This window comes from Puma concolor, chromosome E4 (assembly GCF_028749965.1).
Source record: "Puma concolor isolate L17-30 chromosome E4, mPumCon1.1.hap2, whole genome shotgun sequence".
In the NCBI taxonomy this organism is placed as follows: Eukaryota; Metazoa; Chordata; class Mammalia; order Carnivora; family Felidae; genus Puma; species Puma concolor.
Genome location: NC_141683.1, coordinates 67991374 through 68018084, shown reverse-complemented (window position 1 = coordinate 68018084; position 26711 = coordinate 67991374). Strand labels below are relative to the sequence as shown.

The 26711-nt window shown below is 59.4% G+C and overlaps 1 protein-coding gene and 1 long non-coding RNA gene across 3 annotated transcripts in view; one reads left to right on the top strand and one right to left on the bottom strand.

The window, feature by feature from the left end:
- The first annotated feature begins 960 nt into the window (after positions 1 to 960).
- On the top strand, positions 961 to 4183 carry LOC147572766 (uncharacterized). The gene is made up of 3 exons (XR_015246118.1): positions 961 to 1189; positions 2532 to 2603; positions 4047 to 4183. It is a non-coding gene; the product is annotated as an uncharacterized LOC147572766 (long non-coding RNA).
- A 7527-nt stretch (positions 4184 to 11710) lies between these two features.
- PARP1 (poly(ADP-ribose) polymerase 1) overlaps positions 11711 to 26711 on the bottom strand; it is a 38434-nt gene continuing 23433 nt past the window's right edge. Inside the window, exons 10-23 of one of the 2 annotated variants that reach the window (XM_086694303.1) lie at positions 25687 to 25929; positions 25462 to 25530; positions 25106 to 25238; positions 23264 to 23459; positions 20111 to 20239; positions 17909 to 17992; positions 16406 to 16528; positions 15717 to 15845; positions 14885 to 14983; positions 14331 to 14483; positions 13848 to 13975; positions 13137 to 13198; positions 12469 to 12583; positions 11711 to 12224 (exon numbers count right to left, since the gene is read on the bottom strand). In XM_086694303.1, coding sequence (XP_086550429.1) covers positions 12143 to 12224; positions 12469 to 12583; positions 13137 to 13198; positions 13848 to 13975; positions 14331 to 14483; positions 14885 to 14983; positions 15717 to 15845; positions 16406 to 16528; positions 17909 to 17992; positions 20111 to 20239; positions 23264 to 23459; positions 25106 to 25238; positions 25462 to 25530; positions 25687 to 25929 — 1745 coding nt within the window. In that variant the 3' untranslated portion in view covers positions 11711 to 12142. The remainder of the gene's footprint in view (positions 12225 to 12468; positions 12584 to 13136; positions 13199 to 13847; positions 13976 to 14330; positions 14484 to 14884; positions 14984 to 15716; positions 15846 to 16405; positions 16529 to 17908; positions 17993 to 20110; positions 20240 to 23263; positions 23460 to 25105; positions 25239 to 25461; positions 25531 to 25686; positions 25930 to 26711) is intronic. The other variant, XM_086694304.1, reaches the window with a different exon arrangement.

The window sequence follows — 26711 nt, the reverse complement described above, 5'->3', positions numbered from 1 at the left end:
GTCATGATCTCATGGTTCCTGAGTTCCAGCCCCATGTCGGGCTCTGTGCTGACAGCTCAGAGCCTGGAGCCTGCTTCGGATTCTGTGTCTCCCTCTCTCTCTCTCTCAAAAATAAATAAACAAATACAAAACAAACACTTAAAAAAAATACTACCTTGTTATGGCTTTTTGGGAGAGACAAACGCTTTTAATTTGGTCAGTTTCTAAGTAGGAGAGTGTATGTGCACACTCTTAGATGATGCCATCCCGCATAGCACTAACTCACTGTAAAGTCACTTGTCTTTAGAAACGTTTTTCTTGGGGCGCCTGGGTGGCTCAGTTGGTTAAGTGACCGACTTCGGCTCAGGTCATGATCTTGCAGTTTGTGAGTTCGAGCCCGCATCCGGCTCTGTGCTGACAGCTCAGAGTCTGGATCCTATTCCAGATTCTGTGTCTCCCCCTGTCTCTACCCCTCCCCTGCTCACGCTGTGTGTCTCTCTGTCTCTCAATAATAAATAAACGTTTAAAAAAACAAAAACAAAAAACGTTTTTCTTTTAAATCACAGCCCCCGCCCCCCAAACTTGCGCAGTACTTTTGTCCTAACCTTCCTTCCCCTGCTGGGAGAGTGCCCACCAGGCGGGCACGGTGAGCCAATGAGAGCGGGCTGGGCAGTGCCACCTGAGCCAATGAGAGTGGGCAGTGTGGTGAGCCAATGAGAGCGGGCTGAGTGGTGCCACCTGAGCCAATGAGAGCGGGCCGTGTGGTGAGCCAATGAGAGCGGGCTGAGTGGTGCCACCTGAGCCAATGAGAGCGGGCCGTGTGGTGAGCCAATGAGAGCGGGCTGAGTGGTGCCACCTGAGCCCATGAGAGCAGGCCATGCGGTGAGCCAATGAGAGCGGGCCGTGCAGTTAGCCAGTGAGAGTGGGCCGGGCCGTGCCACCTGAGCCAATGAGCGCCAGCAAGCACCTCCTACTGCACGAGCTCCCAGCCAATGAAAATCCCGCGTCCACCTGGTTGTGCGCGTTCTGGGAAGAGGTTCGTTGCCCTGTGGTTTCTCCTGTGTCTGTTTTGTTTCTGAGCCACGGTGGCCGGCTTTGGAAGTAATGGGGCCGGACCTGTTTCAAAGGAGCCAAGGGAAGTATCCTGTTGGATTTCAACGGACACTAAAGGGGCCTTGAAGGAAACAGTCCAGGAAAGGCAGATCAACAGGTGAGTAGGGATTGGGGTGGGGGGAGGGAGAAGAGAGAGAGGGGGAGGAGGGCACAGAGAAGCTAAGTTTTGATAGGGTTCCAGGAACTGGTAAGGAAACCTGAAAAAAACTGGTCAGCCTCAGGGCCGGGAGCTCAGGCAGCAGACTTTGGCTCGGTTCAGTACAGCCGCATTTTTTAACGGTGAACGGAGTGACCTTACGAGGCAGTGGACTATTCAAGCACCGCGAGGCTGACCAGCGCTCAGGAGTGTTGTGCAAAGGATTTTTACACTGGCAGGGAGGCTGGCCCAGATCGGGGTTCTTAAACGGTTTGGGGTCAGGTGCCTCCTGAGAACCTGAAGAAACGTGAGGACGCTTCTTTTCCTTTGAACAGCTCACGTGCCCGCTGACTTGATTATTTATGGCAGCACGATAAACACCCCCAAGAACTTTATGCACGTTATACATTGTATCAAGTGTGTATTATATATTTTACCTATTGTGTAGAGTCTATGAGTTCACCGTTTCTGTGGGTCAGGGATTCTGAAGCCACTTAACTGGGTGATTGTGGCTCATGATTTGATTCACAGGGAAGTTGAGGCTTTGACCGTGGCTGCAGTCATCTGATGCAGTGGCTTTGTCCCCCCAGGGGACGTTTGTGACTGCCACCAAAGGCAGTGTACGTATGCCCTTGGCATCAGTGAGTGGAGGCCAGGAATGCTGTTAACGGCCCCCGCTCCGTTACAAAAATTATCTAGCTCCAAATGTTCATAGTGTCAAGGTTGAGAAGCCTTCTTTCATTTCAGTCCCTTAATTTATTTGCTTTCCATTTCATTAAATACGAGCTCTTTCCAAGATGGTGATTCCGAGAGGGTTTCTCGGAATGACAAAGAACAGGCTATATGTAAACATTTGACTTAGGTCTTTTTAAAGATTTTCTATAAAATCATTTCTTCCTTTTCTTTCTTCTTCCTCTTCTTCTTCTTTTTTTTTAAGATTTTATCTTTAAGTAATCTCCACACCGAATGTGGGGCTCGAACTCGCAACCTCAAGATCAAGAGTCACATGCTCCACCGACTGAGCCAGCCAGGCACCCCTGAAATCATTTCTCGAAACGATTTTCTCTTCGAAACGGAGAAGGAAGTGCTTACAGGCTTCAGGATGTAAAATGGCTTTCTCAGTCCGGTGGCTCCATAGATCGGGGGGGGGGGGGGGGAACTCTTAAGACAGGTGGTTCCTTGCCCTTGAAATGCCTCAGCTGAGCACCTGGGGCAGAATATCAACAGAGCCAAGGTGTTTAAAAACTGGGGCCCGGGGCCCGAGCGGCTCAGTCGAAGCATCTGGCTCTCCATTTCGGCTCAGGTCATGATCTCACGGTTCCTGAGTTCGAGCCCCGTGTCAGTCAGCACAGAGCCTGCTTGGGATTCTGTCAAAGTAAGTAAATAAACATTCAAAATCAAACCCAAACGAACTGGGTCCGGGCGTCTGTCCTGGCCCGGAAGAGGTGCCGGGTTGATCCTGTGCTGCCCCTTAGTCCCGTTGGGCACTGGCAGGGGGTGTGGAGAGAACGTTCAGGCTCAGCCACTGTTCCCTCTGTGCCCCATGCATCACCCTGCGGGGGCACCCAGGGGCCGGTAGGTTCACTGCACCCTCACGGGCGACGTCCTGGGTTTCAATCCACCTTTTCGGGGGTCACTCAGGACGGGGACTTCTAAGGTGAAGGGGACTCTGCCGGGGACTCCGTTCTGGATTTCCCACTGCCCAGGCCCAGCACACCCTTGGCCAGGCTGGGCGCAGGCTTCGCCCCTCCCCGGGGGCCTCCACCCCTGCACCCCTTGGGGAGCGGAGGAGGGGGCCCGGACACCCCTGCTTTGCTCTCGACGCTTTTTCATTTCGAGAGTTTTCATCACGCGAGCCGGTAAGCGTCAGCACTCAGGGCCCATCTGGGGGACGTTGCCTCAGCTCCTGGAGCTTGTCGAGGTCTCACAGTGGGGACTCGCCCCTCTTGCGCTGTCCCTTATTCTCCGTCAGCCAGAGAGCTCACTGATTCCCTCGCCTCGGGGTCCACCCTCGACCAGGTGGGCCTTTTCCTCTGTAAAACCCAACCTCCCGGTCGGAAAAGACGACGGTGCTTTGGAAGTGCAGAAAAATGTCTCTCCAGCGGGCGGTGCCCGGGTGCAAGGCCTGGAAAGAGTTGTCTCGGGCACCGAGGCCACAGCCCTCTGTCAGGCAGCGTTCTGGGACTAAGGGCCAGGAGCCTCTTGGGGATGAAGCCCCGCAGGTGCTAATGGGCCCCGGTGAGGGGGCGGGGGCAGCAGGTGAAGGAGGCCCCAGCAGGGAGCCACCGTGGTGCCCTCTGCCCCCCCCCCCAGTGTCTTCTGTCTCAGGCCTGCCTTGGGGAAAACTCAGGAGAGACTGGGATACCGGGGACCGAGTGCAGGGGTGAGGAGAGCGTGGCCGGAACACAGAGACTCCCCAGCCATGTTAAAAACATTCATTGTTGGGGTGCCTGGGGGGCTTAGTTGGTGGAGCGTCCGACTTTGGCTCAGGTCGTGATCTCGCAGTCTGTGAGTTCGAGCCCCGCGTCGGGCTCTGCACTGATAGCTCGGAGCCTGGAGCCCGCTTTGGATTCTGGGTCTCCCTCTCTCTCTGCCCCTCCCCCGTTCACTCGCTGTCTCTCACAAATGAATAAGCTTAAAAAAAAAAAAAAATCAAAACATTCATTTGTTTCTATGACCTGAATCGAAAGCCTTGTTGTGAAAAACCCTGAAAAACCCCAAAGATTAAAAATCCCCCATCAGTCCACCAGCCGGAGAGTGACGTTTTTACATTTTGGGGGGGTTGTCTTCTTGATCTTTTTTTTTTTTTCTCTTCTAGGCATGTACAGTTAAATGTTTTTCCCACAGAATTGCATTGCGCTGTACCACACAGATTTTCGGAAACCTAAGACGCGGTATTGAACTAATTCTACGTCTAATTCCAATTGTAATAAAAGTTAATACATGCAGACGGTCTGATGAGCAAGTGTAATGGTTGAAACGTTTGACACGGACGGAGGCCGCCGAGAGGGGTACGTGGGGGGCCGGAAGGGCTCCGTGATGACCGGGTGTCGGGGAGACTTTCTGAAGCCATGTGGGTCTGGCTGCCGTGGCCCCACGCCAGTAACTGCGTACCGGGCACCGATCTAAGTCCTTCGTACCTACTAACTCGCGAAAACTGGAGAGGAAAAACACCCCACCTGTCCTTGGAAGAGCTTCATGAACAGGTGCCGTGAGCCCCACTTTACAGATAAAGAAGAAGGGGGACACGGGTCGGCGCGCTGTCCGGGGCTCCCGGCTGGACCAGCCAGGTCCAGGCAGTGTGGCGGGGACCACAGTCTCACCCCCGGGGGTCACCGGGTCGGGCCCCCCACCCTGCAGGCTATGAAGAGGTCAGAAGAGGGCAAACCCGGTGTTCGCTCCATTCAGAGGCATGACCTTTTGCCGAAGTCGGACGCTCAACCGACTGAGCCACACAGGCACCCCCAAAAGCATCTACTTAAAATGAGCAACTCAGTGACTCTGATACCACAACCAAGATACAGAGCATTTCCACCCACCCCCCCCACCCCCCCCCACCCCCCCCCCCCCCCCGCCCAGAAGATTGCTCGGAGGTGCGATAATCCTTCCTTTGTACAAAAGACTGAACCCAACTTTCATCGGCTGCCGGGTTAGGTGACGGGGGTTGTCGCTCGGTCCGCCCGTCCAGCACGGCCTGTAGGGTTCGGGCAACGAAAGGCATGTCCGGAACTTAGCCCCGTCGTGTACGTGACTGTGCGGCCTTTGGCAAGTGACTCAGCTGTGCCTCAGTTTCCCACCTGGAGACTGTGGACACTAATGTCTACGTCACAGGGTTGGAGCGAGGGTGGAATGAAATGGTGTGCAATGGGGTGTTAAGATTGAAGTTAGGAGGGAGACCTCAAAACACAGCACGTGTGCAGGGGAAACAGTCTGAGAAGAGTCCCAGGCCTCTGAGAACCTCCCGCCAGGTCAGGGGTCAGTGCCTGGGGAGAAGCCGAAACTGTGTTTGAATCTCAGGGTCATCGTGGGGTGTGAAAGGCCATTTGTCTTTTATGGAAGGAAAGAGACCCGGACTTTTCTTCCGGGGGCAGGAGAAAGGTTCCCTTGCTGAACTATTTAATTTTTTATGTTATCTTATTCTATTTTATAAGTAGGTTCCACGCCCAAAATGGGGCTTGAACTCACAACCCTGAGGTCAAGTTACATGCTCTACTGACTGAGCCAACCAGACGCCCCATATTTATTTAAAAAAAATTTTTTTTAATGTTTATTTTTGACAAAGAGACAGGGCATGAGCAGGGGAGGGGCGGACAGAGAGGGAGACACAGAATCCGAAGCAGGTTCCAGGCTCCTAGCTGTCAGCACAGAGCCTGACACGGGGCTCGAACTCACGAACTGTGATGTCATGACCTGAGCCAAAGTGGGATGCTTAACCCAGGCGCCCCTATTTTTAAAAAAATGCTTTGGGATGCCTGGGTGGCTCAGTCAGTTAAGTGTCCCATTTTGGCTCAGGTCATGATCTCGTTCGCGGGTTCGAGCCCCACGTCGGGCTCTGGGCTGACAGCTCGGAGCCTGGAACCTGCTTCGGATTCTGTGTCTCCCTCTCTCTGCCCCTCGCTCATTCTCTCTCTCTCTCTCTCTCTCTCTCTCTCTCTGTTTCTCTCTCTCAAAATAAGTAAGCTTTAAGGAAAATGTTTTATTTTTAAGTAATCTCTACACCCAACACGGGGCTTGAACTGACAACCCTGAGACAAAGAGATGCACTCTGACCGACCAGCCAGGCGCCCCCACCCTCCGAACAACTTTCAAAGGGCAGCGGGAGAAAATGAAATGGTTTTGATCACATGCTGTGCTTGTTGGACACGATGAAGATAAGACGTGCTGGGTGACGTGTTAGCTTGGCGGGTGTCGCGTGCGTTCCCTCAGTCGCTGCCACAAGTCAGCTGCCCGGAGCCCAGTCCCTGCCGGGACCACCCGCCCTGCCCACAGAGGGCTGCCAGCCCCGCCCTGGGGTCTTCACCGCCTGTCACTGCCCGTCACACTGTCCCTGGTGTCCTGGGCACCGCGGTGGCACCGAATCACCACCAGTATGACAACCGGGACCCAGGAACTGCTCAGGCAAAGGTTTCCCACTCCAGACACGCAGGGGAGGACGGGCCATCCTCGGGGCGAGTTCATGGCAAAACACCAAGAGGAAAATAAGAGCTCAGTTGTCCCAGGAGCGACCTGGGCAGCGTCACCAAAGCCGGACGGTGGCTGCGAGATTAGCCCGAGTACCGCCACTTGAACCGTTCTGGGCGCGGGCTCTGTCTCCGTGGTTTCCATCTTCGCAAAAAATCACAGAATGTCTTCGTGATGCTCTGCAGCCATGGATTTGAACGTCCAGAGAAGTCCCAGAGGACGTGGGCCCGAACCCACGCCTCTGCGCCCCCTCCGCCCCCGTGTGCCGCCTCGGTCCTTGCTGGAGGGGCCCGCCTCGGCCCAAACAGGCTGCTGATGCCCGACACCCCACATCCACCTCCCTTGCGGCTGGGGCTCGGCGTGTGGCCCGACCTGGCCTATCAGTCCCCGGGGACCAACGGAGAAAAGTCTCTTTTTTCCCTTTTTTTTTCGGGAGAAAGAGAACGACGAGGGGGCGACTGTCTCCTTCCCTGCTGTCGGCCGCGTGGCCAGCGTGAAGGGAAAGCCCAGAGAACAGAGCCGAATTAGAACCCCAGCACCGATGACCGCGAAGCACCTTCTAGGAGCTCACGGACCCAGCGGAGGAGGCCACGGACCAGATCCCGGGCTCCTCACTCTCCTGCCATTGGCTCTGTCCTCACCGTTCTCCAGGGGCTAGTCATCGGCCGAGAGAGGGGCCGAGGCAGCCGCGACGCAGGCCTCCGGGCCACACGGGGCTGGCTCTTCACCCTCTGGGAGTGGGGAGAGCGGGGGGTCAGTCCAAAGGGGACTCGTGAGGAACATCACGCTGGAAAAACCAGCTCAATTCTTTTTTTTACGTTTACTTATTTTGGGCAGGGGGAGGGGTGGAGAGGGAGAGAGACAATCTCAAGCAGGCTCCGTGCTAACGTGGGCCTCGAACCCACGAACCGTGGGATCGTGACCTAAGCCGAAATCAAGAGCAGGACGCTAAACCGACTGGGCCCCCGCAGGCGCCCCAAAACAGCTCCGTTCTGACCTGTGTGGGGACCCCAGGCAGTCTGCTACTTCCTTGAGCCTCAGTTTCCACAGCTGCCGACTCCACACTAGGTTGTCACCGGGTCCTTGCTGCCACCTGTGGCCGATTTCTTCCTGGTCGGTCCTTCCGTGGCCGGAAAACGCAGCCCATCGGCCAGATGTGGCCCAGAGAAGGAACCGGGGGTAGGGGGTGGGGGTGGGGGGGCGGCTAGAGAATCAGCTTTCTTCTTTCCTTTTGCCGAGAGAGCCCGCGCGCCCAGGACACCGAGGACCCCGCCGCCTGCCTGTTAGCGGCCACAGCGAGGCAGGACCCTGCTTCCCACCCCCGCGCCCCCACCGGCGCTCGGGCTCCAGGCTCGTCCCCAGCGCCCCACGGGCCTCCCTGCCCCCTGGCTCTGTAGTTCGGGCTCTTGTTGGCTCAGAGCAAACAGAATCCCGCAAAGACCGTCTTTCTGGGACGCCGGGAAAGTGCTGGGCGGACACGCGGGTCACAACAACTCAAAGCTTTGCTGCCGGCTGCAGAGCAAAGCGGCGCACCGGCTTATTCAAATCTCCAAAGCCCGGCCGGGTCCCTGGGTGAGCACCACACGGCTAAAATTAGCCCGGCCATCTGCTGAGGCGGCGGCTGGGCTATTCTGAGCCCTGGCAGGGCCTGCCTCCTGGAAGCGGGGCCGGCCTGGTGAGGCCAGTGGTGGGGACTGGTCCCTGTCAGTCAAGGTGGATGCGGGGAGGCAGACGGGGACGGTGCCACGCGGAGCGGGAGGGCCAGGGTCACGGCGAGGCTTCGTGACGGATGGAAGGGGCGCCCGTGGCCCCTTCACAGCCTTGGGCTCTTCCTCCCAAGACTGTCCAAGTCCCCCCTACGAAGCACAAGGGCTGGTGTCTTTGTCCTGGTCCCCGGCTTCCCCTCTTCCCTCCGGAGCTTCTTGCGTGGACTCACGCCGCGGCCAGACCTGGGCTGGGATTTCAGCGGTAACGGCGGAGACGCACTGAGGGCGCATCAGGGTCAGGAACCACACCGAATCTTTCGCAGGGATCAGCACACCCATTCTCAAAACAACTCAAAGGGGGCGCCCGGCTGGCTGTGTCGGTGGAGCGTCAGACTTTTGACCCCAGGGTTGTGAGTTCGAGCCTCACGCTGTGTGTAGAGACAACTTAAAATCTTTTTTTTTTTTTTTTTTTAATAAAATCTTAAACAAACAACTCGAAGAGGTAGGTACCAAAAGATTTCAGGGATTCTGAATGGCTCGAGTCATCTTTTTGGTCAATGAGGGAGAAAGACTTGGTTAAAGGGCCAGGCCGGGGCCATGGCTCAGGCGACCCCCAGGAGTACACCTGGAGTCCTGCCTCCGTTTCCCCACATGGAACCTGTCACTGGTTCTCCAAAGGTCCTGAGTTGAAAATGCATTGAGCTAGGAGGTGAGGAATCCGGGGTTACAGACAGACCTACCTAAACATTTATAGATACCAACAGACAGGAGTCCGTTTTTATGGTTATTGTTAATTTTTTTTCATGTTTAGTTTTGAGAGAGACAGAGCATGAGTGGGGGAGGGGCACAGAGAGGGAGACACAGAATCCGAAGCAGGCTCCAGGCTCCAAGCTGTCAGCGCAGAGCCCGACACGGGGCTCGAACCCACGAACTGGGAGGTCATGACCTCAGCCGAAGTCAGACACTTAAGCAGCTGAGCTACCCAGGCGCCCCATCACTTTTTTTTTTTAAGTTTATTTATTTTGAGTGTGTGTGAGAGAGAGGGGGGGACAGAGAGGGAGAGAGACAGCATGGGCAGGGTAAGGGCAGAGAGGGAGAGAATCCCAAGCAGGCTCTGCACCGTCAGCACAGAGCCCGACGTGGGGCTCGATCCCACGAACCGTGAGATCATGACCTGAGCCGAAACCAAGAGTCGGACGCTTTACCGACGGAGCCACCCAGGTGTCCCCAGATTACCCACTTTAGAGACTGGTCCTCAGCCAGGAAAAAGGGCAAACCGTGGGGTGCGGTTAATCAGCAGACCTCCCTAAACCTGCCATTTGAAGGTCTTGCCTGCAAATGGTGGAAATACCATTGCTTAAGAAAAAGTGCAAACTCTAACCTTTTGAGAATTGACACAGAATTTAAGGGAAGGGGCCTTGGGAACAGAAGCCCCTCAGGAACGTGGGTGATGCCGCAGTGTTAACGGGACGAACCTGGCAGGTGCAAGAGAAGCCACTCCCGAGACAAAAGCCTCAACGGCGACACTCGATGTGGGGAGGAGGCGGTGGGGGCGGGCTGCGTGAGGGCTAGCAGACTTGGCGGGAGGGTGTCCTCTCCCTCAGGGGACGGTCCTTGGGCTCTGGGACGTCGGCGGGGCGACACCCCAAGTGCAGCAAGGCAGAACCGCCACCGCGAACCCACCGGCCGACACCCTGCAGGGACAGGCCTCGAAGACCAGAGCGCGTGTGCACACGCCACCGGGTGGACCGGCGTGGTCGGGCGGGTGAGCCGAGCTCGTGTGCACGGCTCCCCGCTGCAGGCAGAGGGCAGAGGCCCGGCACTGCACCTGTTCGCTTGGGTTTCTGTGAAAGGCTTAACCACCAGGATGCACTTAGCTCCACCCTGGGTTGGGACCTGTTTTCTAAGGGAGGAAAGACACCCAAACTATAAATACCGGAGAACATAGCAGGTTCCCTTACAGAAAAGAACGTGAATTCCAAAACGCAAATCTCTTGAAGACCTCAGTTATGACCGGGGCGCCTGGGGGGCTCCGGGGGTTAACGTCTGACTTCGGCTCAGGGCATGATCTCCATGTCTGTGGGTTCGAGCCCCGTGTCGGGCTCTGTGCCGACAGCTCGGAGCCTGGAGCCTGCTTCGGATTCTGTGTCTCCCTCTCTCTGCCTCTCTCCTGCTTCTGCTCTGTCTCTCCCAAACATTAAAAATAAATAAATCCTATCAGACCTAACGTCCCCTTAAAAAAAAAAAAAAAGACACCAGTGTTGATTACAGGGAACCCCTTGAGCAGTCACTCCAGCCTGAAACTACTCTGTCCCATCAAGGGCTGTGAGGGTAAAACTGCCTTTCCCTGGGCCGCCCGGGGTGCCGAGGACACAGAACAGTCGGGATCCAGGAAGCCGGGCCTGACTGAATGGCTCTCATCGGCAGCAGGCCTCTGGTCAAAGGCGCCAAGGGCTTTCGGCTGGTCGACGACTCTACTGTTATCAAGTTGACTTGCTCGCGTGGCCCTCAGGTAACCGTGTGGAGTCACGACCGCGGCTACCGTGGGACACAGCCCCGGCCACACACAGCCCATTACCGTGGCTCCGTGTAGCTCAGCTCCGGGAACACCTGCTTCGCGTCTCTGCCGTCGCGGAGGACACCGGGGGACCCCTGCATGGTCTCCCTCACCAGACCCTGTGTCTAACCCAAGGTTTCAGACCGCGGTCCCCGCGCCGCCCACTCCCCGTTCTCCTTCCGTCGGAGGTCCACGTGTCACGGCCCTCCGCCTCCCCCCACCCCCCCCAGCATCACTTCCGCACGCCCCTTGGGTCGGAGCCTCAAGCCGCCAGCACATCCCGCCCCGCGACGGGTCCACCGCCAGAGAAAGCAAGCCGCCTTCCGACGTCTGGGGTTTGCTCTTCGGCCACTTGGATGGGGCACCGCCCGGGGCCGTTCCGGGGTCCCACGGACACAGGCACCAAGTCCCCTCCGGTCTTCGCGGACCTTGTACCATGAACAGTAACCAGACCGTAGCCAGAATGAGACCAAACGCGCGGACACAAACGCAGAAGCTGGTCCCGCTTTGAGAGTTACGATGAGCCCTTGGGGGTGTCAGCGATAGTCTCCACTCGCCAGACGGGGTGCTTGCGGGAGGTTCGGGAATTTCAAATGCAGCTGTTAAGTCGCTACGCTCTATTTTTAATGTTTATTTATTTTGGAGAGAGAGAGAGAGAGAGCGCGCACGAACAGGGGAGGGACGGAGAGAGAAGGAGACGCAGAATCCGAAGCAGGTTCCAGGCTCCGAGCTGTCCGCACAGAGCCCCACGTGGGGCTCGAACTCACGAACGGTGAGATCATGACCTGAGCTGAAGGCGGACGCTTCACCGACCGAGCCCCCCAGGCCCCTCTACGCTACAGATTTTAAGAGCTTCCCTGTCCACGTCTCTAGAAAAGGAAAGCACTTTTTTTTTTTTTGGTCTAAGTATAAGAAGAAATTGTTGATCTCCCTCCTCCTGGTCTCCCCACAGAACTCACACACGGGGGGGCGGGGAAGGGGGGAGAAAGGTCTAAAAAAAAAAAAAAGGCAATTGATGCAAAATAAAGAAAATCTAAGTAGTATGAAATTAGTTTTTATTTTTACCTCAAAATAAACGCTTAACATTTTTCCAAAACCCGAACTAAAGGCAGATGCTTAGAAGTGGCGGAAGATTATTCTTTCCTCCCCTGGGGAAACCAGTAAGGCAGACGTTCTGACCGGGCCTGGCTCTTCCCGCGGGACTAGTCTGGACGAATACCTGGCCCCAGCCTCTCGTGTATCGTCAGCTGTCGCCACCCGGCTTCTGGCTGGCAGGACCCCACCGCCCGTCCCACCCCCAGACCCACACAAACGAGGGGTTTGAAAAGCTAGGAACATCGTTTCACACGTGACCAAACGCTCACAGAGAATCCTTTCTGAGGGGATTTAGGAAGGTTCGCGCTCTCGGCCGCCGAGCGGGGGCGCACCGGCCCCCGCCCCCGGCTGCGCCTCGGCCACACGTCCCCGGGCTCACCACAGGGACGTCTTGAAGTTGAACTTGAGCTTCAGCAGGTACTTCAGATTTACCTGAGCGACGTCGTACACAATGTACCTGGAGGGGGCGCGTCAAGGAGCACACGGTCTCACGACGGAGCGAGCGCCCGCGGCTGCCAAGGTCACAGCCCGCAGACCAGGCCCCCCGGGTGCGGAGCGCCCGTTCTCTCCCCCAGGGCAGGCCGCCGAGGGCACGTCGGCCGGAGGGTCTCCGGTCAGGCTGCGCCCGGGACGCTGGGCGCGTGAGGGACCGCTGCCCCCTGCGCGGACGGCGCGGCCCACGGCCGCGCGGAAAAGGATACTCGTTATATAGCAGACAGGTATCGTTGACGCCCGACGGGATCCCCGTCCCAAGGGGAACTTCTACGCCATCCATGGTGATGCTAGCCGAAGGGTCGGGGGTCGTCTTGCCCAAACCTGCAGAGAAGGCCGGAGTGATGCGGATTGTGAGGACAGAGGCGGAAAATGTTTCCAGGAGAGGCGGTTCACGTTATGTTGGGTCTATGCGCCCGTTTTAAAGCCACACGCAAATCCCGTGCCCTGTCCTTCTGGATAGAGAAGCCTGTAGGTTACACGCCACGTTCCCGGGGCACGAGCCTTACTCAGGTCAAGAACGGCCCCCCCGCCCCCCGGATCCTCTTTCCGCCGAGCAGAACTGCAGTCACTTCCGCCTGGCAGGTGGAGGCCCCAAATCAGCAGGGGCCACGAGCCGCACGATCCAAGACGCCCCAAGCCCCACTGCGTGATGAGAGGTCACGAGACGCCCTCGAGCCGCAGCGGAGTCAGGTCAGAACCCAATGCCCCTGCCTGCTGCCGCCCGCGCCAAGACCCTCCTTTGCCGTCTGTGACACCAGCCACAGGGCGTGAGCGGAGTTTGTACAACAAGCTACGGGAACACAGCCTTCTGGGGGGACAGAGCGCCCTCCCGGTGGTGTCCCAGGCGCCCGGGGCAGTTTCTGAGCCACCCTACCTTTGACACTGTGCTTGCCCTTGGGTAACTTGCTGATATGCGCGGCATGCTTCAGCTCGTACCTATTCAGGAGAGGTCAGTGTCAGCGGCCTCCACGGCCCGAGGGCTCCCACCCCAACAGTCTGACCGGCGGGAAGCCACGGGAGAACCGACAAGCGCCCCGAGAACCCAGCGCGCCCTCGCCGCCGGAGCTCCCTCCCAGCCCGGCTTCAGAAAGCGAGGGTGTGCTCTTCGTGCGTCGACCGCGTCCACGACCACGGCTCCGGGGCCACTACGAAGGAGAGGGTCTGTCTAGAGCCGCGGCCGGCCGCTCTCGAGGCTTCTCTGCCCGGGCCACGATCCCCAGGCCCCCAGCTCATCACCGAACCCTGCTTTCCGTGTGACATCCGCAGGATCAAGGCTGACGCCCGACCCACACGGGACCCACCAGATTTTCTCTGCGGGGAACTTGAAACTGGGATGGACTTGGACGAAAAATCTAAACACCGCTGGGGTGTGCGCGCTACGGGGTGACCATCGTCTGCGCGAGCCAGCCCGGCTTCTTGGGGCACAGGAAGGTAGGCGCCGCCGGTTCCCGAGGCCGGGCTGGATCCCCGATCCTGGGTTTTGCGAGGCGCTCCTGGGCCTCCCTAGTTCACTCGGCCAGAACCGGTTCCCCCGTCGTGGTGGCCAAGGGAGTTCTGAGACCCGCCCGAGGCCAGGCTCACTCACATGTTTCCAAGGGCAACTTCTCCCAGCAGAATCAGGCCTATGGGGTCTCCCTGGGACGTGTGGCAGTAGTTGGCGCTCTTGGACACCATGTCGGCGAAGTAGATCCCTTTACCAAACATGTAGCCGGTCTGGAGGGTTCGAAAAGGGACACTGAAACCTGCCAGCCGACATCCGGAGCACCGCCGACCGGGGCCAGGCACCAGGGACGCGGGGCCGCTACATATCCCTCCGGACTCCCCTCTCCTCTCCTCTGAACTGGGCGAGAACCTCACGGGGCTCTTGTGAAAATCCAACGAGTCTGTGCGCGCTCAGCTCAGTGCCTGGCGCGTGTCAACGCCTCATAACGTCGGCCGTTACTCTCACCTCCTCCCGAGAGTCAAACGCGGGGCTCAGGGTCTGGCAATGGCCACCTGTCGGCCGTGGCGGAGCCCAAGCCCACCCTTAAACGAGGCCCCGCCCCCGCGTCCCGGGCCAGGCACGTACCACGGGCGCTTCAGGCGGGGCGATGCGGAGCCCCTGCGACAGGATCCCGGCGAAGTTGGTGGTCCTGGATCCGTGCCACAGCAGCCGCCGGTTCCGCAGCTGCTTGAATGGCTTATAGCGCTGGCTCTCGCCTTCACGCTCAATCTTAAAAATCTGCCCGAGGAGACGGACGCCACTTGTTACTCCGCCTAACACACATCTACCGGCCACCGTCCGTCCCCCCCCCCCCCCCCCGCCAGAGGTCGCGGCCCGTTTCGGTAGGACAGTTGGTTCGGTGGGGTGGGGCACGGGGCGTGAGCCCACCGCGGACCCTCGGACCCTCGATGCGTGTCTGATACAACTTCCCGATTCCCAAACTTGGCTTTGGGCCGGAAAACGAATAAAAAAAGAAACAAAACAGGAAAAGAGTAAGAAGCCACCCTCAACCGTGAGACCACTACTGTCCCTGCTCGACAAACGAGTCGCTTCCTCCCGTTACTCGAGGCGAAGTCAACGTTTCTTTCCCATCCAGGCCCACGCTGGAGGGAGCGGGCGGGGGAGGGAGAGGTTCTTACGTCAACAACTTCCAGGTCATAGGCGTTGTGTGTGGTCGCGTGAGTGTTCTTCACGTACTTCCTGATGGTCTCCGCTTCCTCGGAGTCTCTGTCCACCACCTAGAACATCGTGTCTTGGAATCAGAGCGAGGGAGACCCCCTCGGAGTAACGAGAGCCCCCGACGGAGTAACGGCCACATACGAGGCGCCACACACGGCTTCAAACACGCGCCGTGGGAAAGGCTGGGTGTTCTAGGAACTCTGGTTCCCTCCGCTTAATTAAAATAGAGAACGAGTCCCGCACCAAGAACCAGGCCCACAGCATTACGGTCAAGAAGGTGCCCCCGGGACCCATCGAGGGGCGTTTGGTGCCTTATTCTACCTGGCCCTACAGACGCGTTTTGTCCCAAGCGGGAAGCAAACGCTCTTTTCAGGGACGTAAACACCCCGTTCCAGGCTCACACTTACAACCCTGCCGGGTCCGAGGCAGGGGGACTTCAGCCCAAGCCCCGGCCCCCCGAAAGTTGAGGGGCCTGCGGCACAGTCCCTCGGCCCCAGAGCACGGACCCGGCACCGTACGTTTGTCACGGCTGCCGTCACCTTCTGCACCTTCTAGGGTTCACACCACGCAAACGTCCAAAACAGACCCTCTCTAGACTGAGGAAGAAGGAACTTTCTGGAAGGCCCCTCAAAATCCTATAGCAGAGGTCCTGGCCTGGAAGGCTGCCCAGCCACCAAGGTGCCTGTTTACAGGTGAGCTGCCCCATGGTTCCATACGGGCCACCAGCAATCTGCTTCAGGGCCCACCGCTCCCCGGGGACAGCGGTCAGGTGCGCCAGAGGGGGGCTGTTACCTTGATGTCAGTCTTGAGCTTCTCGTAGTTGACATCGATGGGGTCCTTGCTGCTATCGTCCGAGCCACCCCTGAGCAGGCTGTAGGCCACTTCGATGTCCAGCAGGTTGTCCAGCATCTCCACCTTGGCCTGGAGGAACAGAAGGCACACGTCGGGCTGGCACCAGGGTGGGGGGACCTTCCAGCTGTGTGTGTGTGTGTGTGGGGGGACAGCCTGTCACCCACCCGCCGCTCAGTGAACACTACCGAGGACTCTCTGGGATGCCGGGGTGGGGTGGGGGCGGCTTGCTCCCCGAGGGAGGGGACGGTCGGAAGCTACAAGCCTGCGGCGAGAATGCATTTCCATCCCTGCACACGAACAGGTGGGGACAGGTGGGGACCGGGGGCCGGCTCCCTGAGGCAGGGAGGGAAAGCAGGGGAGCGATGCTGTCAGGAGAGGCTGTCCTGCCCCGCGGCTCCTTCCGCCAGCCCCGCGTGGCACAGCCAGGTCAGAAAGCCCATCTGTTTTGCCTGGGGTCTGTCTCCACTGACGTGGGAAGAAATCCCACTTTGAAGCGAGGGCCCCGAGGTCCTCCCGGCACTGCCCCCGGCCCTCAGGGGTCACGACACGGAGGAGCGGCGGCAGGGAGTGACACCCAGGTGCATCCGCGCCCAGCGGACCCGGGGCCCCCGCCGGGACCCGCAAGCTACCTGCACGCTGTCCGCGTTGTTCAGGAGCGGAGGCTTCTTCATCCCAAAGTCGTGGGGGATCAGGGTGTAGAAGCGATTGGAGAGATCCAGGATCTGGGAATCGCTGCTGCCCTGGGACACCGCCTTCAGGGGAGGGAACAGAGGGGACACGGACTGAGGCGGCAGCTGGGAGGGCCCCACATGCGGCAGGTCTGAGCCGGCTCCGGAGTGGCCCGGAAATTTCCAAGACCAGCTAGAGTTGGTGCCACTGCACCCCGAGCACAGGACCCCTCCCCACGTGAATTTCCGTTTCTAGGAAGAACTGTGCACCCGTGGACCTGTCACTCCCCACCGCCACGTGAAACGTTAACAGGAGCGGCCAGGTGACGACCTCACGGGCACCCCCGAGGCACTCCTCTTTCTGAAACGCCTGGGATTTTTACACTAAAACGTTGAGGGGAAAGACCCCACCGCTATGAACTCTGGCAAAGCCCCTTACCCGCCAACCTTCAGCTTTAAGGCAGGGACTCGTTTCTATCACACCTGGAGGTCCAGATGCAGAAAGGCTTAGCTCCCCTACTGCCGCGATGACGACTAGAGCCCCGTATGCAGAAAGTGCTCAATAAATGCAGACACGGAGGAGCTGGACCACTGGGACACTTGGCAGACACGGCAGGGGGGGGCACGGGCGGCAAAGGGGCGACGACGTGGCCCCCACGAGGCCCCAGGCCGCGCGTGTGCTTCTCACTGGGACACAGGCTTCCCCGATTCCTAACGTTTCTGTCTGTAGTTCGCTCTGCTTGGTGGGGGGTGGGCAGGGCATCCCAGCCTTTCCACCGGGGGTTCTGGAATAGCAAACGCTTTCGTGTCCCAGCCGGCGGGCGACAAGGAAAGGGGCCAGGGCTTAGGCGCAGCTGCTAGCTGGATTGAAGGGCTCCGGTTCAAGGGCTCTTTTCCAGCACTTTCCGCTCTCGGGGTCCCACTTTAGCTTCCCGGTGCTCTTCCCTCACAGGCTAGGCCTGCACCCTGCCCACCGGGGCACACAGGGAGGGACTGGGGACCAGGAGGGTGATGTCCACTGAGCACAAACAAAATGGAGAAAACATTTCGCTCTCTGGCTGATGGTTTCCTAGCAACCGCAAAACAATTTCAACTTCTCGGTTTTTTTTTAGGATTTTCAGTGATCTCGTGATCTCTATACCCAACCTGGCGCTTCTACTCACGACCCCGAGATCAAGAGTCGCACGCTCCACGACTGAGCCAGCCAGGCGCCCCCAGCTTCAGCCTGACTCCGAAGCGCACACAAAATCGGGTCATTTTTATGAGGCAGGAGAACCAAACACCTAATCCGGTTTCTAGACTTACGTATGCCATCACTGAAAACACGGCTACCTCATCAGTCTCGCACCCACCTCTGGCACGTAGCAGACGCTTGTGACGCTTATCTGAAGAAACCTAAGCCCCGTGCGCCGCGGCGTGGGACGTTGCTAGCCGGGGTGCAGAGGCCTGGGAGGCCCTGCCTACCTGCTGGACCTCGCCGAGGATGGAATAGGCCGCCTGGATCTGCCTCTTGCTCAGCTTCCCCAAGGGCATCTTCTGAAGGTCAATCTGAGGACACAGGGGGCGTTTTCCCTCCGAAAGCCGCTCAGCGGTGGAGACGGGACGGTGGGCAAGTGCCCCGTCTTCCCGGGAGATCGGGGACCCAGCGCTACAGCTCGCGGCCCCGCCCGCACCCTGGGTCTGCGTGCGAGAAGGATCTCACTCGCTGCAGGCAGAGCCCGGATGAGGTCCCCCCGGCCCCCGCGACTCCCACCAATCCCCGTCGGGAGGATGAGGTCCCCCTGCACGGCTAAGGCTGCTCCCAGCTGAGGGAGAACGTAAAGCGGCGGAAAATGTTTTTCCCAGAGCACATGCTTCTGAGCATACGCGTTTATGTTCGAATTAACGCTGTCCCTTTTCGCCAGTTACCCGAAAAGGTCACACATTTTTCCAGCGACACCATTCCTGCTCACCGCCTTGGGAATGACCACCAACACAGGCGTTGAGCTGTCGCGGGAGGACCGGGGACGCGGCTCCACAGGGCCCACATCTAGGGACGCACCTGCCCTCGGCCCCGCTCTCCCGTCTGTATGAGGGACCACGCTCCTCAGAGGGCACCCGCCCCCCTGTGAGACACTCGGCCTGTGCTCCTTGCTCCCGCCTCCCGAACCCTTGCGAGTCCCCAGGGCCCACCTGTGCCAGCGGGGCCGAGCGGGCATCCCAGGAACGGAGCCCCTGCGGTGACTAACGCGGTACGAGGACGTGCCAGGCACAAGTGGGGCGGCGGCCACGGCGGCCACTAACGGCCTCCCCCCGTGGCACACGCTTCTCTCCCCTCCACCCTGGTGGGGGCGGGGGCCGGTTTCCGGGAAGTTGAGCAGCCGGAGCTGGGTCTGGGGGAGAAGGTGGGCGATCTACCCCGAGGCCAGCACAGGGCATGGGACTGAGCGCAGCACCTCCGGTCCGACCAGAAACGGGGGCTGGAAGCCGCTGAGGAAAGTGGCTCTGAGGGGGGCCGGTTCTCTGAAGCGAGCGGCACCCCGACCGTGGGGCCCTGGTGCTCATCTGAGGAGACCAGTCTCCTGGCCTGCACCCCTCAAAACCTACACCCTGGCCGTGGGGACGAGAGAAACCGGGGGCCCAGCCCTACCGACCTGGCCGGGACAGCGAGCCACAGGGGACACGAAGGCGGGTGGCCCCCTGGGACAGAGCTCCCAGGCCGCCACGTTCTCCCATCTACCTGGGACCCCATCCCATGCGGGCCCCCCACCCCCCACACACTCCCCACGGGCTCTCTCCCCACCAGGGGCCCCGCTCTTCCTGAGAAACCGAGTCTCCCGTGTGAGAGAAAGCCAGCCCCAAACCGGCTTTTCCCAGGGAGACGCCTGTTCTGCCCGGAGTCGAGAAATCCCACGAACCAGAGCACAGGGAGCCAGAAATGACCCACGGGGCGCTTCTTTTAAAACATTAAACACACGGAGACAAGACCCTCTTCCCTGGGCGCCTCCTCGCTCCTCCTCACGCACCCCCGACCCCGTGAGCCTGTCCCCAAGCCGCCACGCTGGCTGCCCATCCCGACAGAAGGCGGCTCGGGGGTCTACGGGAACAGGACGGCACAGCCCAGCCGCTGGCAAACCCGCCAAGGAACCTCCAGGAGAACGAGACGCGTTCTCGAACAGCCGCTGGGCCGAGTCCCACAAGGGGATCCGCGCTCACCCCCGGGGCAAAGCGGAGCCAGGCTGGAGAACGAACGGGGACACCCGGCCGCACCCCCAGGGCCCCCCGGCCCTGCCCCGGGCAGCGGGAGCACGGCAAACCCACCCCCTGCCCTCTTCTCGGAAACGGGAGGAGTTCCGTCCCGTGGCACCCGCGGAAAGTTCTCCAGCCTCCTCGGTACTGCGCGATTCTTTCGCCGTAAGCAGACGCACCCTGGGCTTCCGGGACAAGTGCGCTCGGCATCGAGGGGCCTGGCGCGAGGGGACGGGGCCCAGGGCCGGCTCCCTCCGTACCACGGGCCTCACGGCAAGTCAACCGTCTTCTCAGGAGCGCCGGCGGCCCCGTGTCGGCCTCGGGCTGAGGACCGCTCCGGGGCCCCGCGCCAGCCCCTGCGTAGCAGCCCGCGGGCTCCGACCCGGCGTCAGGCTCCCGGCGCCAGGGGCAAAGCGCGGATCAGAGAAAGGCGGTCACCTCGTACTCCACCATGGCCTTCTTCATGCTCTCCACGTCGAAGATCATTGTAATAAGGTCCCGCACCGGCTTGGGGAGCTTGGACTTGGTGCCGGGCTCCACCGTCAGCTTCTTTACCGCCTCTTCGTCCTGGAGGGAAGAGGACCGGTGAGAGACCCCAGGCGACAAGCCAAGAGGGGCGGCGGTGGCGTCCGAGCCGCAGACAGAGGTGGGGGGATCCAAGCACCAAGGGCGCGGAAACCACGGCACGGGGAGGGCCGCAGCGGGAGCACCGGGGCCGGATGCCCCCCATGCGCCCCCAAGTCCCCGCGGCCGCTCTAGACCCTTCCTCCGACCACCGTGGCGGCACCCAGCTCCGCGCAGCCTGACCCGCAGGCACACGCGCCCCCCTGGTGCCCTCACCCTTTCCTAACTCGTCACCTCCCACCCGGGAACCTGCCCAGGGCCCGCCACAGGCCAAGGGGACACCAGACCAGTGCTCCCCCCCTTACGCCGCCGAACCCCAGGGTCAGCTGAAGAATGAGCGCCTACAGCCTCCCACGCAGTCCCAGAGGATCGCGCTCGCAGACCCACTCCTGCATGAACCCCCCGCCCTCCCCGCCTCACCCCCGCTCCCTGGGATCGCACTTCCCGAGAAGCTAAGGGCACAAAGCTTTACTCCTGCACAAAGCCTGGAGAACCCGGGCTAAGTCGACACCACGCTGCACGGAGAGGCTGCACGGAGAGCGCCTGAACGCTCGTCGCTTCCGAATGAGGGCAGGGAGCGCGCCCTGTCCGTCACGGTGTCCCTAGCATCTGAGTGAGCCTAACTGGCGCCGGACACGGATCCTGGAACCCGCGCCATCCGCGTCGCGTTCCTGCTCCTGGCCGCTGCTGTCCACACACGGCAGATCCACGCTTCCTGCATTGGTAACTTCACCAGAAAGCAAACCGGCCACGCGTTAGAAGCCTTATTTATCTGCATTTACCGTGTAACCCGGTGCCTCCGCCACCGACGGGAACAACCACAGAAACGTTTATGTAAACGTTCGCGCAGTTATAGGCGATTCGCAGCCTATGAACCGTGACCTCTGACCACCTGCGCGGCCTCAACAGATGCTGCTCTAGATCAGTGTGCGGCCTCGTTCAGTAGCTGCTGGCTCTGAAATGTACTCAGTCGCAGCAGAGACAGGCTGCAAGGGCTAAAAATGCAGCGAATTTCAGAACTTTAGTTTCAAAAGAAAAAAGGAAGCAAAACAAAAGGAAAATAAAGTACTAAAATTAGTTTTACAGTTTGTTTTTGCTTTTTAAAACGTCGCTACTGGGGGGGCAGTGTGCCTGGGTGGCTCAGTCGGTTAAGCGTCTGACTCTTGATCTCTGCTCAGGTCATGATCTCAAGGTCGTGGGATAGAGCCCCACACTGGGCTCTACGCTGCCAGCCTGGAGTCTGCTTGGGATTCTCTCTCTTGGGATCCCCTCTCTCTCTTTGTCCTCCCCCGCTTGCTCTCCCTGCCCCCCTCCCCCCTTCCCCCATGCGAGCTTCTCTTTCTCTCTAAATGAAACAAACAAAATGCAGCTACTGAGACAGGTACGACGTGGTCGTGCATCTGGACAGCGGGGAAACGCTCCAGGTCTGTCCAGGGAAGGAGCAGGTGGTCTCAGCACAGCTGGCAAGGTAAGGCTCCAATTTTCTGGTGGGGACAAGTGCCCATGGAGGGAGGGGAGCACGGAAGACATACACCGTGATCTTAACTGCACTTAATTCTGGGCGATCGTGATTTTTTTGTATTTTCGTCATTCTCAAAAATTTCTAAAATGTATTTTTGAAACCAGGAAAATTAACCAGTAGGGGGCACTGCCGAGTCAGACGATCTCTGCGATCTCAACCTCAACGCGACACACCAGTTTAATTCTAATAAAGATATTTGATTGTAATCTCCACACTCAACGTGAGGCTCCAACTCATAACCCCAAGATCAAGAGTCACATGCCCCACAGACTGAGCCTGCCAGGCTCTGCTAAATTCTACTTTTAATGGTGAGAGCTCATGGCACTCTCTAAGCTAGAGAGCTCCCATCTGAGACACTTCAGGCCTCAAAGGCTGGGAATCAAAATCTCTACTTATCCATAAATCTTTCCTTCTGTGAAAAGAAACGTCTTTCCTTTAAAAGTGCAGCTGACCCTTGGGGTACCTGGGTGGTCAAGTCGGTCAAGTGTCTGACGCCTGATCTCAGCTCGGGTCAGGATCTCACAGTTCGTGGGTTCGGCCCCCATGCTGGGCTCTGCGCTGACAGAGCGCAGCCTGCTTGGGATTGTCTCCCCCTCTACCCCTCCCCCGCGTGCGAGGGCAGGCTCTCTCTCTCTCAAAATAAACACAAACTTCACGTGGATTCGTGACCGCACTGGCAGACTGCGCTGTGCCCCCAGACCCCCATGCTGGCCAAAGATCAAGCGTAACAGATTCCTGCATAAAAAACAGGGTAAGGCATTTTGCCAGAACGAAGGTCCAGATGTCCACAAACTACCAAGCAAGGCATAATGGAAGACTCTCCGGTGACGGAACAGGTGAGCTACCAACACACGACAGAAACCATCAGGAGACAACGTGGGGCCCAAACCATGACCCAGCAGAGCCCAAGTCACTGTAATTCTACCTGGAACCTAAGCCAGGTCATGCGACAGAAGCCACACCCGCAATCTCGAGCGGCACGCCGTCCTCACCTAAGCTCCACCTCACCCTCGAGGGTGTGCATCTCACCTGTGAAGGGCTGCTGGGTTTTAGCAGATGCTTCTTCTGCGTCTACTAACGCGACCGCATGCCCTGACCCGTCCGATCCCTCTGCGGTCCGCCCATCTGCGTGCGCTGCCCCGACCTCCCATTCCCAGGGGCCGGTCCCACTCGGGGTGCCGCACAAGCCCTCCCGCGCCAGTAAGCGTGCTGCGGTCACGCTCGCAGGGCTTTTGGCGTTTCCTGGCGACGTCTTTGTCTGGTTCTGCTCTCCATGTGACGCTGGCCGCGTCGCTCCGTTGGGGAGCGCTCCCCCCTCTTGATCGTTTGGGAAGGGCCGGTGTTCACTCTGAGCGTCCAGCAGCACTCCCCAGTGACGATGCCACCCGCCCGGGGCGTCCCTCCCTCTCGCTACAACCAGACGGCGCCGGACCTTCCGCAATTACCTGGCCGTAGTCGATCTCCAGAGGGTAGAACTTTTTGGGAAACTTCGTGAAGGTTTTGGCCTGCCAGGCGTTGCCGGTCTTCTCCTCATATAATTTCATAAAGTGCTCAATGGCACCGTCCTTGGACGGCACCTGCTCCAGCTTGTTGCTGCCAATCACGGTGCCCACGCGGCCCCAGGACCTGAATATCCAGTACCTGGGGCGGGGGTGGGCGGGGGATCAGACAGACCTGTGGGTCAGCCACTCACACTCAGGGGTCTCCCCTTCCCTGCCGTCCTGCTTGGGCGCAAAACGACACGGAGAAGTAAAGGGAACTATTACAACAAAGCACCTTTACGTTTTATGCAACTGAGAATTAGAAGTTTAAACACTTGCATCTGGCAGCCAAGCTTGTGGAGCAAACCCCGGGCTTTACCAACTTTTACATAAAACGCCCGGATTTGCTCCTCAGAGAAACACAACAAGCTTTGTCGGGGAGTCCTGCGGCTCGACAGATGCAACCGTTGCCGACGCGCCCGAATATACTGGGACCGCTGGGCTTGGATGGGACGGCACGTGGGGATGACGGGGGCAAGCCGGCTGAGCCTACAGACCTGACCACCCCTCTCCGTTTCCACGTCAACCGGGGTACACGGCACTGGGTCCCCTAGGTGCGCCGCTTACCTCTGGGGGACTTAACTATCCTCAGGGAAAAGAACACGTGACCTAACTTTTACATCACGACATACAAAGACGTAATCAGAACCCCAAACACAAGATTTGTATGCGCTTTCAAAGTAAACCAAAGAATTCAAAGAAAACTTGGGGTTTCCTGGCAGTTTTCTGGGCTGTGGCCCAAAGGCAGAGAAATTCATCCTCTGCTCCGTTTCTTTCCCTGGAAACGCTTGGGAGGCGCTATACTGAGCTGTCCTGAAAAGCCGGCCCGACCCAACAGCCCACGTGGCCCCTTCACTGTGAGCCCCAGTGAATCTGGGCCACCAGAAAAACATGTCCACCAGGGGAGGTGGGAAGCCACGTGACGTGGGGCTCATTTCTTCAGAAAATCTAAAGAGCCCACTGGTCTCTCTCAGGGTCACTTTGGGATTCACTTGGTGGGTGAGCGCTCTGATGAAAGCGGGAACGACGGGGAGACGCCGAGCCCTCGGGCCGCCAGACAGACGCCGCCAAGATGCACTAGGGCCTGGCTGAACTGGCCCGGGGTCGCTGTGATCACAGGGCCTGCCTCCCAACCAGCAAAGCTTCCAGGCCCCCTGGAGCGCCGGGGGTCAACAGCGTCCATGTGCTAGTAAGGACGGTGAAGCTGACCCCCGAGAGGAACCAGGGGTTTTAAGGAACACGATACAAGGAAGTTGGTGGCGCGCCTGGGGGCTCAGCCGGTTGCACGTCCGAACCTTGGTTTTGGCTCAGGTCGCGATCTCACAGTTTGTGAGTTCGAGCCCCTTGTCAGGTTCTGTGTGGACGGCAAGGACGCTGCCTGGGACTCTCTCTGTCCCTCTCTGCCCCTCCCCTGCACGCACCCGCTCTTTCTCTCAAAATAAATGAACCTTAAGAAAAAAAAAAAAAAGGAGCAGATTTGGTTCCTGCCCAACTTTACCTGCTTCAAGAAGCTTTCAAGTTCATGTAAAGGGATCAGGACTCGGGAATCTTTGAGGGGCCGTGAGAAGTCTTGGGAGATGGAGTGCCAGCTCGTCCCCCGAAGTCGGGGGCCGGACGCTGGGGGGCCAGGCCGTCTGGGGCGACGGTGGCTTCCCTCCCACCGAAGGCCTAGCCACACCAGTGCTCTCGGCGAGGAGGCTGGCTCCGCGGTCCCCACAGGGCCTCTGTCCCGTCCCCAAGACACACCTGCTTTCCTTGTCGTCCTCCAACAGCTGCAGCTTGTAATAGGAGTTGGTTCCCTTCACGATGTCCACCAGGCCGAGGGTGGCGCTGAACACCTTCCCGCCTTTCTCCAGGACGTGCGCAGAATGTTCCAGACCTGTCATGGAGGGGAGGCGCCTGCTTTTCTCTCCGAGGGGCTGAAGCGCGCGGGGAGAAGAGGGTCTGCGGGTGTGGGGTTCACACCCACCGCCTTCAGGAGGCTCCCCATGAAACACAGGTGTCCTCAAGATCGGGGGAGCCCGAGGAGACAGGAGGGCCCAGGCGCCACGTGGCCCAGCCTGGCCCCCCGGCCTCCGGCCCGCTCGCTCGCTCACGCTCACCAGAATCGGGATCGACGGCGGCGCCACCTTTAAGGGTTAACTTCATTCTCTTCTCAGATTTGTTGACGCCTTGGAAAGGGACATAAAGGTTCAAGCATGAATAAAAAGTGCCTGGGAGGTGGCAGGGGCAGGGCAGGGCGGGGCGAGGGGTGGGGGCGGGAAGGAGACGGGGGCCATGGGGGCGGGGAAGGGGGCGAGGGCACCCAGGGGTCCGGGAAGCCTCACCTTCCTCCTTGGCGGGGCCCTTGCTCTTCTTGGGCAGTGCGGCCCCCGACTTCCCTTTGGGGGCCGTGGCCTCCATGGGCTCCGCCTTCACGTCGGCCCCCCAGGGGGCCAGGACGTGGGCCGAGAGCAAATCCTGCAGTCTGCTGGTGGAGGCAGACGCGTCCTGGAGGAAGTCCTCAGACACCACGCGGACGCCGGCTTCCCTCACCTCCTCCATCTTCTTGCTCATCTTCTCCACCTCCTCTGTTCAAGTCGGGGGAGAGACAGCCGAGGCGTCAGCGGGGACACGCACGACGCCATGGTTGACGGAGCCCGAGCCTCCGACACGGGCACCGCGGCCCCGTCCTCGTCGCCTAGCGCTCGGGGCCGTGGCCGGGGCCGCCTGCTGCGCGGTCGGCAGCACCACAACCGGGCGAGGAACCCCGAGCCCGCCTCTGCCGGGCCGCCCTCCCCCAGCACATCACCCAGCGCACCGCCACGCACCGGGCCACACGCGGGACTCGGGTCACTTCCCCTGTTCTGCGGGGGCCCCCGTATTCCGTCCCGGTTTCCCGTACGCACAGGGGCTTTTTAGTTCCACTATTCCCGCTGGTTCGTTTCTGCGTTTGGTGTCAGGTGGGAGAGAACCGTCGCCAAGGCCGAGTCAAGCAAGACCCGAGCTAACCGCCTGGGTTTTCTTCGAAGACTTTTATGGCCTCGGGCCTCACGACACCGTAAACACGCACTGCCGTCTGCATCCCACTAACGCCTCGGCCGTTTCTCCCGGCTTGAACAGAGAAGTGGAGAAGACGGGCAGTCGAACAAGATGGAGGTGAGGGAAGCCGGATCTGTAATCCACTCGGAGATTTTTGTGAGTGGGGCGAGCTAGGGATCCAGCTTTCCCGCTGGGTCGTCTCGGCTCCTCTGCTGTAGGTGAATCGACCCTTTACGCCAGGTTTACCGCTGGGCTCCCCGGTCTGCTCGGCTGACCGACCTCTGTGAGGTTTCAGGCCGGCCTTGCGTGGTTTTGCTTCCTCCAGCTCCAT